General features: G+C 36.2%; 1 protein-coding gene across 1 annotated transcript in view; it reads right to left on the bottom strand.

Moving 5' to 3' along the window:
- Positions 1–12,360, bottom strand: part of Utx (Utx histone demethylase) — a 41,413-nt gene that overhangs the window by 10,659 nt on the left and 18,394 nt on the right. The window contains 5 exon segments of the mRNA XM_015332437.2: positions 911–1,066; positions 1,725–1,940; positions 2,031–2,214; positions 4,012–4,140; positions 5,350–5,528. Coding sequence (XP_015187923.2) covers positions 911–1,066; positions 1,725–1,940; positions 2,031–2,214; positions 4,012–4,140; positions 5,350–5,528 — 864 coding nt within the window.

A 12,360-nucleotide genomic window follows, 5' to 3' on the forward strand; every position in this document is an offset into this window, starting at 1 on the left:
AAATATTGGCGTTTCTAATACACCTCTTCTAGTCCAATAAAGTTGAATATTTGATTTCTTTACTTGACCCATTAATATACAGAGTGCATAATAGGCCTTGATTTCGTCTGAAGTGACAGAATACCAAGTGTCGTCGACATACCGTTTTTTACGTTCGTCGTGTAGAGTTTGATCTGCGAAGCGATTTGTTTCCGTAACCAGGATTTCCCAAAACTTATTATCAAATGTAATGAAGAATAGGTCTAGTATTCTTGGATTGGCACTTAAATTATTTAAGACAGACGCTTCTATTCCATGATTTTCGGAATACTTCCAAATTATCGGTGTGTTTGGTACTTCTTGCCAAATCCATGCTTGTCGTGTCGTACTTTCTTCTTCACTACTCTCATCTATAATCATGCGCCTTACACGCTTTGCGACTGGCATAATTATGTCACTGTCAGAAGATTCGTTATCACTACCTTTATATAACACTTTTGCACCTTGCATTTTGGAGGGGTTTCTTAAATTTTAATAATTGAACTGCTTCGTGAAAGCAACGATACGAATCGTGTCTAACTATCACGAAGTACTGATAGAAACTAGCATTCCGTCACGACAATAACGGGCAAAAAATCAGTCCGCGAGCTCGGCTTCTTATATTTATGTTTGGGCCAAGTATCCGGTCGCGACCCTGAATCGCGATACTTATGTTTGGCCCAAGTATCTCGTCGCGACTCTGACTCGCGATATGCATGTTTGGCCCAAGTAATTCATCGCGAGTCTGACTCGCGATATGCATGTTTGGGCCAAAATCTTCATCGCGAGTCAGACTCGCTAAAGTACGGGAAGGGGTTAATCTTTATCTTCCAAATACACAAATAAACTTTACCTTTTTTATATTATTTTAATGCTCCTAAAAGTAACTTACTTGGCAGCAACAGAGGGCATTGGTGCTTGACTTAGATTACTTTGCAAAAAGTTTATTCGTTGTTGTAGAGATGGGTTCATCGGAGTATTGCCACCAGACTTAGCACCGCCCAGTCCAACCAGCGAAGTCGTACAACTAGGAGTATTGTTGTTTCCCCTATAAAATATATTAAAGAAATCTTTGTAAAGACTACCATTTTTACCATGTGACCAGATGAACTTTTGATTTTGTCAAACGTAAATCTGGCCTTTGACTTACAACAGCTCTCTTTTCTTATCACCATCACTCGAATGAAGCAGAGATTGCCTTTACTACAAAGTACAAAATACAGGATGGTATGTAACGAAAAATACCTATTTACAAGGATAGACGACAGGATCTCATCATCAACACATTTTTTGCTCTATAATAATATTTTCTTCACCAATTATTTTGCCAACACCTTAATCCTTTTCTTTTTTTCATTTCTTATCTAACTATTGCATGCATAAATACCCGCATATACATATGTATACGAGCAGAAGAGAATAAAGTTGGATATGTCTTTTCTCTACTTTTTTTATTCATCTACGTGCAATATAAACAATATATGTGCCCATGAAAGTGGTCGAATTGTAAGTGAAAATTAAAAAAAAAAAAAAAGTGATTATTAGTTAGTTTTTTCAATATTACATAGAATTCATATAGAGTGTTCAAATAGAAATCTTGAAATACCTCGAAACAAGGGATACATGACTTAGACCATTGTCATAATTATGGACATACATATAATATCTTTTATTGAAAAAAGTTGTAGCAATAGATGTGACTTTACCTAGAAGCGTTGACGTAACAAGCTAACGCGTCTTTCGGTTGGCTAACGCTCTCGTATAAAATTCCCAAATTTGTCCAAGCTGCTGAATGCGATTTATCTAATTGTACAGCACATATGTAGGCTTGAAGTGCATCCATAGGTTGATTCTGTTGCTGGTATAAAACACCTATACTGCACCAAGTATCAGCATTTCCTTCCGATTTTTCCACGGAATTTCTACAAAGGTATAGAAGATTACTAACCAAATGTAAACTGCACCTAAATGTAGATATTATATTTGAAAAATATTGATATGTTAACAATTACCTATAAGCAATGAACGCATCATGAACTTTTCCCGAAGCAGCAAGACACCGTCCAAGAAGATACAGACTCTGTCCGCTTTTAGGCTCAGCTTCAATAGATTTGTGTAAACAATGAATAGATATAGCTTGTTTCTGTTGTTTAGTTACTCCTAATGTGAGACAATCAACAACATGGTACATCCATCCTGTAACCAAAATATTAACCAATAAAATCGATGAAAAATCGCCTAATTTTACCTAGAAGAAAGACGACGTTTCAAATGTTATTGTGAAACTTTATACGTTCTGTTAGGTAACGTAAATTTTCAACAGAACTAGTCTTCAAGGGGATTGAAGAATAGGGCTGAAAGAAAAAAAAAGAAAAAAAAAACAGAGGAAGCCTGTTTCCTTCAATACTACTAGGACCAATGGCAAAGCGAATAGATTTGTTCAGGTATATACCTTAGGAGGGTACCTACTTTTAAGGGGTGCCTTACTTACTCTTTGCAAATCTCCCTTGTGCTTGCATCTCCAATTACAAACTTTCTATATAAAGCATAGGCGTAGAAAATAGGAATAGTCAAAAGGACAAATTTATTAGTTTAAAGAACAAAAATTACTAGTTTTTCAAGAAAATTCATTTATAAATCTTAATTTATAAATCTATATTTAAATTGTCCTTGTAATATAACGTGAGTAAGAGATATAGGACAGGAATTGTGTCCTGTCCTAAAAAAGAAATAAGAAAAAAGAAAAAAGAAAAAAGAAAAAAGAAAAAAGAAAAAAGAAAAACAAATCAACAAGATCGAATGCGAAGGGCAATGTGTGGATTAATAAAATAAATAGGAGAAAAGTGGTAAGAGTAGGGGAAGATCATCGAACCGGTCACGATACCAACAACACGCGAGAAGCCGTAAACAGGTTGCGAAGCGAGGAGTCGTCCTGTACCGTTTCGGCCCAGTAAAAGGTACTCCAGCCAGCAGGTAGCTTGTGTGCTCTCTTGTCTTCAAAGTGCATCGTTCGGTGCATCGTTCGGTGCATCGTTCGGTGCATCGTTCGACGCGTCGGAGGGGCTGTTGAAAGAAAACAGCCCCTGATGGCAAACCGGCTTACTCTGTTTTCTCTTTCTCAAATTGCTCCGTTATAAACGTTCGAATTTCCGAGCAAGGTAATATCAACAATTATCATATTGGCGTTAATCTGCTAGATATGAAATACTGAAAGGGCAAATGAGGGAAAAGGAATTTTCCATAAAAAAAAAAAGAGAAAAAAGAAAAAGTAAGAAAGGAAGATAGAAGATAAAGGTAAAATGACAATCTTGCCAAGGCTCGTCTGTATTATATAAAAGATATATATAAAAAAGAAGAGACGCGCGTGTATGCAACATAGGAAAGTAGGCAGGCAGGCAGGCAGGCAGGCAGAGATAAGCATAGCCATCTCTCGCACACAAAGAGACAGACGACGACGACGACGACGCGTTTAGGTTCGTTCCTCGTGTACACGCACGAGGGCATTAGTGCTCTCTCTTCATTTCTATCTCGCTTCGTTCCACCCTCCAGTACCCTTTTCCTCATACCCCTAACTCAGAATAAATCAATACACGTGTCTGCTACTTGGTATACACTATCGTTGTTGAGCCACCTTAGGCCGAAAACGAGGAACACCATGGGAGTGTACTGATCAACCCCCCCCCACCCGTCAACACAAAGTACTAATAGGAAAAGGACGAAAAAAGTCCTTTCATTGATTCATACTAAATAATTATGTTCTTACTGTATTACATAAGTAAAGTAATTAACTCTTTGTCAGTAAACAACGTGGGTTTTTCAATACTTGAATCATTTTGGAAACTTTTTAAATTGATATATCATCAATCATTTAATTGTCAACAAATGTAGTATTTTTGTCAAAAAACAAATGGAGCAACTGTGTATAAAAATACCCATGTAAATCAAACAAAAGGGTTAATTGAATGTTTTATATAGGTATATATTAAAGCTCACCTAACTGACGACAAATGTCAGCCTTTAAATGCGATGGCAAAGCTTTTTCTTTGAGTAAAGCTTCGTAATGGTCCTTTGCCAGGCGATAACTTCCTTGAACTTCGTAGAGATGAGCGATATGAAATTTAACTGCAATTCAAAAATAAAAGTCATTCATATTAGATCTTGTATATTTTGTAAAAGACATAGGAAAGAATGAATATTATAACATATATACACGTGAAATGGATGAAAATGTTAGAATATTGGGAGACTTAAAAGAAGACCAAAGTTGGCTTCATTCAAATTATCCACAATTACAATCCTAAAATGCTATAAAATGCTATAATTAAGTATGCTCAAGTTTTGCTTAGAAATATCTATGACTAAGGTATAGAAATTTCGTAGAAAAAGAGGAAAAATAAATTTGTCATTTTCGATGACTCAATAAATGACTATAATAGATAATAATTGGGAAGATCTAACGCGAAGAGATGAGCGTTAGATCAGGCTTAAGGGGGTAAATGTTATTAACCGTGTGATACTCGGAAGAGAGATATTCGATTTAAATGGCAAGACATGACCTTGACACTCCTGAAGCGCGTTACGCGTTTCCTCGAAGCACTCGTTTGTCGCTGCTGCTGCTGCTGCTCTTCTCTGACTTAACCGCCCGCGACTCTAACTACTCTACTCTCTCGCGTTCCTACGGAATAGAGTCATTGCCCTGAAAGCACAGCCAATGTGATAAACTACCTCCTCCACCACCACCACCACCTCCACCACCGACAACACCACCGTCGCCACCCGCTGCTGTCAGTATCGCGCGCGCATTACAAAAGTAGGTCAAGTTTGACGAGAAGAAAGTGATTCATTCGACCGATCGAACGGAGAAAGACAATTTCTAAGGAAAATTACCTTCTTTATATGTTGCCCCGCTGTTTAGTTTTCCCCGCTGGCGTATTAAATGCCCTTTTTTTCTTTTTTTTTCTTTTTTTTTCTTTTTTTTTCTTTTTCGTTGGCAAAGCTTACCGAACAAAAATTGATTAATCAACAAGAATCATTATCATTAAATCATAAACAATCATTTGTTATTAGAATCTTATTAGTATCCTATTAACCTTTTGCAGTCGTATGTCTACTCTCATGTTGTCAGCCACCGAAAGAAGAAACCGTACTACCTTTACGTATCTTCTACTGTATTCTTTCATGTATCAACAATTTACAATTTATCCATCCGGTGTAAAAAAAGTCGTCGCGTCAGCAAAAGGTTTAAATCTATTAGTAGAATCTGCGGCTAAAGCGTAATCTGTGGATTTGTTGCAAATAAATGAAAGATATGAATCAAAATTGAAAACTTACTTTCAAGTTTGGAGAAGGAAGCAGGTGTGGTTGCATCGATCAAAGCTAAGGTCAGGTGCTTCAAAGCGGCGTCGAAATCAGCATGGACCTTCAACATTAAACCAAGCCGTAGGTGAACCTCGCAGGCTCGTGGAAAACTTGGTTCCACCCATAATACCTGCTGAAAGGCTTTCACTGCCCTTGAAACACACAAAAAGAATAAATTTAGTACACTCATGTTAAATATTTTCTATTGATTGAAATTTGATCGAAATTTGATCGAGTCGAATAAAGTGAAACAACGATTTCATAATTCATTATCTTCTTGTAGAAAATGAAAGAATGAGAGGGGAAAAAGCAAGAAGCTGGATCATTGAACGAGAAGAAAAAAGACAAGAGGGAGAGGGGAAAAAATGGCGATGGTAGTAAATGCATTCATTCATAACAATTCCATTCATTGGGCCGTTTACTCGTCGTTTCCTTTTCGGGGTTTGTTGTCTCTTTAAGGAATGACTCAGTATACTCTCCGACGGTACACTCGACAGAACTTTCCTGTAGTGTAGGCAAGCGAAAGAAGCATGAGGGGGCAATGAGGGGGCAATGAGGGGGCAATGAGGAGGCAATGAGGGGGCTCCTTGCAAAAGATTCTAATAATAAACGGACCGTGGGAAAGTAAGTGTCTATCTTTACGTATATTCTTATCCGCTCATATTACTTCTGTATACCACCTCTGTGTGCATGTGAATTTACATGCGCATTCTCGGAGTCATAAATAATGCATTCATTGTTATTATAAAAATAATATACGCATATGTATCCTTATCGCAGGATTGATTTAAAGCTAAAGGTACAAACCTTTGTACTTAAGCATAAATAATTAAAAAGGCAATTCCCCGGTTAAAAGGTTAATTGTTAATTCTGGTGGTTTTATTCTTATAAGCTTATTTATTGACGAAAAATATACTTTAAATTGGTTAACAAGAAGATATACACGTAATATACTGCAAAGCTGATGAAACAATGTGTTAAATGTGACAATTAAGCAGAGATAATTTAACAGCTGTTTAACACCCATAGTCATAGCATAGTATTTTTTTATTATTATGTCGCAAACGCGTATAGATGGATAGATCCATAATAAAACTACTTTTATAAAATGTTTATAAAGGTAAGCGTTAGTCAGCGTTGAACCTTTTAAGAAAGGCACCAAACATTACTAATTGTAATAATTAACTTATCAGGATAATGTTTATTTCAAATTTTCCGGTACAAAGTGTAAGAAACGTGACTTATGTATGCACGTATGTTTTCAATCGCGTTGCATGATGCAACGAATGAAAAGGGGTGCATTTTAATGTACCACTTCATAAATTAATTACTATACCGAACGTATGACCTCCTATTAACGAGCATTTTGTTCTTATGTCTCGCACGAATGACTGAAAGATAACGATAGGCCCAACCAAGCACCTTCATTCGCACCTTCATTCGCACCTTCATTCGCACCTTCCTCCTTCTCAGCCCTTTCTTTCAGGCCCTTTGCTTTATGTGCGGTCTCTCTTGGTTTGTTCTTTCTTTGAATTTTATCGTTTCCTAAATCTACTCGTGACCGTTTAAAGAGCTTGTTTTCAAGGGGTGATCGTACACGATATTATCCAAAAGGTTAAACGTTTCATGTATACATATATACAACATATATATATATAGGTATTTATCTGCAATGGTGGTCTATTTTTATTCTATAGTCTATTATTATTTGATGATAAATTAAAGAAAAATTCATCAAAATTCATGTCATTATGTCATATCTCTCATTTTATTTCGTTAGGATACACAAATTGTCTAAAGAAAAGAATTTTCACAAAATTAATTAACATTATTTATCTTGAAATTAGCCATGGTAAGGCACGGCATGGTATGGTATGGCATGTTATGGTATGGCATGTTATGGTATGGTATGGTATGGTATGGCGTAGTCGTGGTACTACGACTCTGACTTTCTCTTCTTGGATCTTTTTCTATACCCATGAGAATTTACCTTCTACAGATGAAAATTGTCTTTCGTTATTATACGATGATATTTAAACATCATATATATACATATATATATATACACTAGGATAATTTGGCCACGTGTTGGCTTTGTTAGAAAATGTTCATTTAAAATAATTCTAATAATTCTAAATACATAAAATAGAGGAAAAAATAGAGGAAAAAATAGACGAAAGGTAGGTTCTATTATTGACAATGAAATAATAGACACTAAACACTACACATAAATAGTATGAATATATTAAAAGAAAATGGAGAAAAGTGAGAGCATATTATTGCAGTTGGGTTGTTGCTTGCAATACATGGCTTAAGGATGTATCTAATGCTACATACATCTCTTACAATAGAATCGAACAAAGGTGCCTGCTGCATTGGAAAATGTTTCTTTGTTTCTGTGTATACACGGCGTGTACGTGGCGTGTACGTGGTGTGTGTTAGAGCGCGTAGCAACACAGGAAGTCAGTAAGAACGACAGTCGACTAACAATTTCCTAGTGACCCACATTGCACTCTAGTCGCCCCACGTTTTACGCCCACGCGTTCATCAGGCAGCTTGAGCCGTTGCTGCTGTTGGTTGTGCAGTTACGTTTCTGGTTTCTGATTTTTCTTCCTACCGTGTGTGTTAACGCTCTTGTTGTTCTTGCGGTTGGGGTTAGTCTTACGCTAGATCTTTTTTTTTCTTTTTTCAAGTGAAAACTTCTTTAGAATGGGGGTGATTTGAAAAAAGCGAACGAAACTCCATGATAACGAAAACCAAATCTATACACATCTATAGGATTTAGCCTATGAGAGAATGAGATAGAAGACATAAGCATTTGTTTCTTATTTCAATTTACGAGTCTTAGAAAAGTTCAGTCAATGCTCATTGATCATTGACGAATTTCTTCGTCGTAGTCTTATTAAACTTTTGTTAAAAATCCAATTGTAAATAATAATCGATGCCATTTTACTTCTAACACGTGTGATCTGAACACGTGATAATTCTTTTTTTCTTTTTTCTTTTTTTCTTTTTTTCTTTTTCTATAGACATTGGACAAAAAGCAAACTTACGTATTACATTTGTACATAGGTGTATACTTTTGCAATAATTAAGCGTAATTAATATTGAAAGGAAAAGAAGGTAAAAGTATATAGGAGTAAGAGGAGGCAGGATGACACATAGAAGAAGCACGGGGACGAATGCACGTGCCGTTTCAGACGTTACACCTGCATGAAAGAAAACCACCTGCACCAGAACACCGATTGCCACTTTTTCGCATTACTAAAGCTGCCCGATCATCAATATTTCTTTTGCTTTTTGCATACAATTATTTCATTATTTCTTTTATATATATATAAATATATTTATCCTTTCTTTATTTTATTAACAGAAATGGTATCAAGATGAATTAAAAAACAGATGTTAACCCTTAACCCATTTGCATAATTGCGCGGAATAATCCGCATAAGAAGCATTGCTTTTTCTACCTGTGAGCATTTGACTGGTGATCACGACCGATCAGTCGTAAGTTTTATGTCTCGGATGTTTGAGCAAGGAAGACTAATTCTAGTCATGATGCGTCGGAGCGTTAAGGTTGGTTTAGTAAAACCACCAACTAGTATATAAAAATGCGCGTGAAAGTTTTCAAAAAAAAAAAAAAAAAAAAAAAAAAAAATGAAGGAGCATTGGGTCTCATACTGCATACATCCTTTATTGTCCCGATGGACCCCTATAATTGTGTAAAATTAAAGAAAAACCAAACATTGCTATCCTGTCATCTTGGCTCTCTTTTCGATAAAAATGAAAGTTAATAATAAAAGAAAAGAAAAAGAAAAAGAAAAAGAAAAAGTAATCGCGAGCACGTGGGACAGATGCGTTTCACCTTGGTAGCACGCGTCATATGCAGGTGCAACTTGCTAACTGCCCAGGGAGCTTCGAAGTAAATCGTGCCGGACAACCTATTAGTTCGACTTGTTCTCCCTTTTTTTTGTTTTTCTCAAGCGGGTTTAAAATCGATCTGTTAAGATAACGGTACGTTACTCAACCAACGACCATCAAAATTATCCAATAAAAATCATTCTAAACGGTTTAATAGTCAAATTTAACACCAAATCGAATGAATATTGAATTAATGATAACACATTTGAAAAGTTGTTATGTGCTTGAAAGGTTAATGATAAATAAGCACTAATATTTAATTGCTGAGCTAATTCTTGGTATCTCGAGGGGGGGGAAATAACAAAAAGAATAACAAGTATTTCCTTAAATGGATTTTTTTTAATGAAGAAAAGAAAATGGTATGGTGGTCGCGTGGCAAACTTAATACTTATTCGACTATCAAGAAGTTTCAGTATGTCTGGTCGATACACCTGTCCACCATCTTGCTCGGTCCGATCTTTAAGTACAAGGAACAAGACTCAACACAACGATGAGGGCTTCGGTAAAGAGAAAGGACGAGTATTGTATACAAGACAGGATGTGGGCAGCTGTTTACCAGCTGGAGGATGATACACCTTAGCGTGTGCTTACGAAATACATTCGTGTGCTTTACAACAACGACGGATGGATCCCGTCTGTCGACCGCGAATGCGACCTGATGCAAGAAAAGCCTCGTCCCCCAAACCTATTCATAACGATTTTCCATTATTTTCCCAGAAGAAATCGTGGGAACATTCAATTCTACGATAGGATCATAGAAAAAGAAATCATTCCAACGAATAATACATACCTCAGTTATAACCTCAAAGATACCAAAATACTTAGAAAAAAAAAGAAAAAACAGACAAGTTTTTCAAGATGGCGACCCAAGAATAAAGAAAAAAATAATTAAGAAACAGGGCTACATCTATCTAGCTATATATATATATATATATGTTATAAAAGGGAGAAAAAGGAATAGGAAAAGTATTCGTACTATCCGTTTTGTCGTCTCAAGGTCGTAATTCCTAGCTCCTCTCTTTTATCCTTAGTCCTTTTCTTTTTTTCCCTCGTCGAAAGGTGGGGGATGGGCTGGGGGTTTGGCAAACGTATAATAAAAGAAGGGACCCCGATCTCGTCTCGCGTGAGAGTCCATTTTAAGTCGATCGAGAAGAGAATCGGTTAGATGGATTCTGATCGAGAGAGAGAGAGAGAGAGAGAGAGAGGAATGAAAGATAAAGGAAGAGAAGAGGAGGGCAGAGAAAAAAGAAGAAAGAAAATAAAAAGAGCGAGGGAGGATGGAAGAAGGGAGGATGGTAGGGAACAAAAACTCAACTAGAAGAGGTCCACCACTTTGTAAAGGGTCCACTTTTCTAAAATCCTATGGCGGTAAATGGCGGCGGCTTTCGTACGGCTGCGCGCAGGTTTCGTCGTTGTGAAAGGTCCCCAAGAAAGAAAGAAATGGCTCCGTTTTTATCATAAAATAAAGAAAAAAAGAAAAAAAGAAAAAAAGAAAAAAAAAAGAATAGAATAGACAAGGATGTGGAAAATACGCGTCTGTTCGTTTAGTTAGAGGAGGAGGAGGAGGAGGAGGAGGAGGAGGAGGAACGAGAGCGCTACTTGGAAATGTTTCAAGTGGGAAATAGAAGGAGGACATTTAGTGAATTCTATGATTTCCCTAAAAAACTTTTTCCTCCTTTTGCATCATATAAATGTTGAAGGGAAAGAGAAATGATTATTTTGTGCATAAGCTTTTTACTCGTCTTCTCAATTTGTATTGCAAAGTAACTCTCTCTCTCTCCAGATAATTTCAACCTTTTTTTCTTTTTCTACATGTATTTAAAATAACGTTTAAATTGAAGCAAATGTTTGTTCTTTTTTAATAATTTTTAACAATAGAATAGAGATATGAAATGAAATAGGGAATATAGTTGGTTGAGATGCTTGAAAAGTTGTTTGTATTGAAAAAATAAATAGCGCAAAGGACCGAGGAAAAAGATCCATTATGATACAACTCAAGTCTACAAAGTCTACAATAAGTTGATTATATTATTTCCAACTCTAACGAGATTAATATATATTATGATAAATGATTTATTTCGAAAGAAATAATGATGAAAAATAATGTTGGTAATTGTAAGAAAGAAATATCCCTAAAATCGTATACTTATAAAATTAGTTAGTAAAGCTATCAGTATTTACTCATGTATAATAAATATATCATATACACTTATATACCCCCTCCCTATCATCGTTTATACATTTAGTATGAAACTTGTATCGCAGCGTGTTCCAGTGATATCTAACCAACAGGAAAATGGGGAAAGGAAGTAGAGGAAGGGAATAAATAATAGTCGTCGTCGTCGTCGTCGTCGTCGTCGTCTTAACGGAATATCAAATCGACTTTGAAGGGAAACTTTGACGAGACAACTTTTCGATTATTTCCATCACTTTCCATTATCTCCAATGAATTCCATTGTCTGAATTCTATAAGAGTATCTATCGGTTATATATGCGCGTGTGTTTAACGCATTGCTACTACGTAAAAAAAGTTTACTTGGGAGAAGAGAAAGATCGTTAAGATCGATAAGCAATTGATTTTCCAGATAAGTTTTTTCTTTTTCGAAAGAAGAATCGGAGGATGATTAAATAGCTCGATAAGACTCTGTTCGATCTTCAAGGCTACAGCAGCACAGTCTTTATTATACAACGTCTCTGTTTGTGAAAGTATCATTCTTTCGTGCTATCCTTTAACATTTAATAATTCCCTTCCCTTTAATATTTTTACCACTTATTCCGTTACACTTTGTATATTTTGTATTTTTTCTATGATTTTGCTTTGTTCAAACGAATTCAATGAATGTCAACTAGGTTGTGGTGATCAGGTTTGGTCAGATGTTTAGATCTGGTCGTTAACACTTTTGGACGACTGTTGTCAGTCGGTCGTCGTCGTCGTCGTCGTCGTCGTCGTCAGGGCCATACAATTCCCCTGACCATCGAGAACACAAATACATCGCACAAGGGTAGGAGGGGGTAGCAGAAGGAGGTAGGACAATAAATGAGTAATGCTTCGTTTCGATTGAA

Source organism: Polistes dominula, unplaced genomic scaffold (genome assembly GCF_049000335.1).
Source record: "Polistes dominula isolate Pdom_NZ unplaced genomic scaffold, Pdom_raw_medaka contig_307, whole genome shotgun sequence".
NCBI classification, from domain to species: Eukaryota; Metazoa; Arthropoda; class Insecta; order Hymenoptera; family Vespidae; genus Polistes; species Polistes dominula.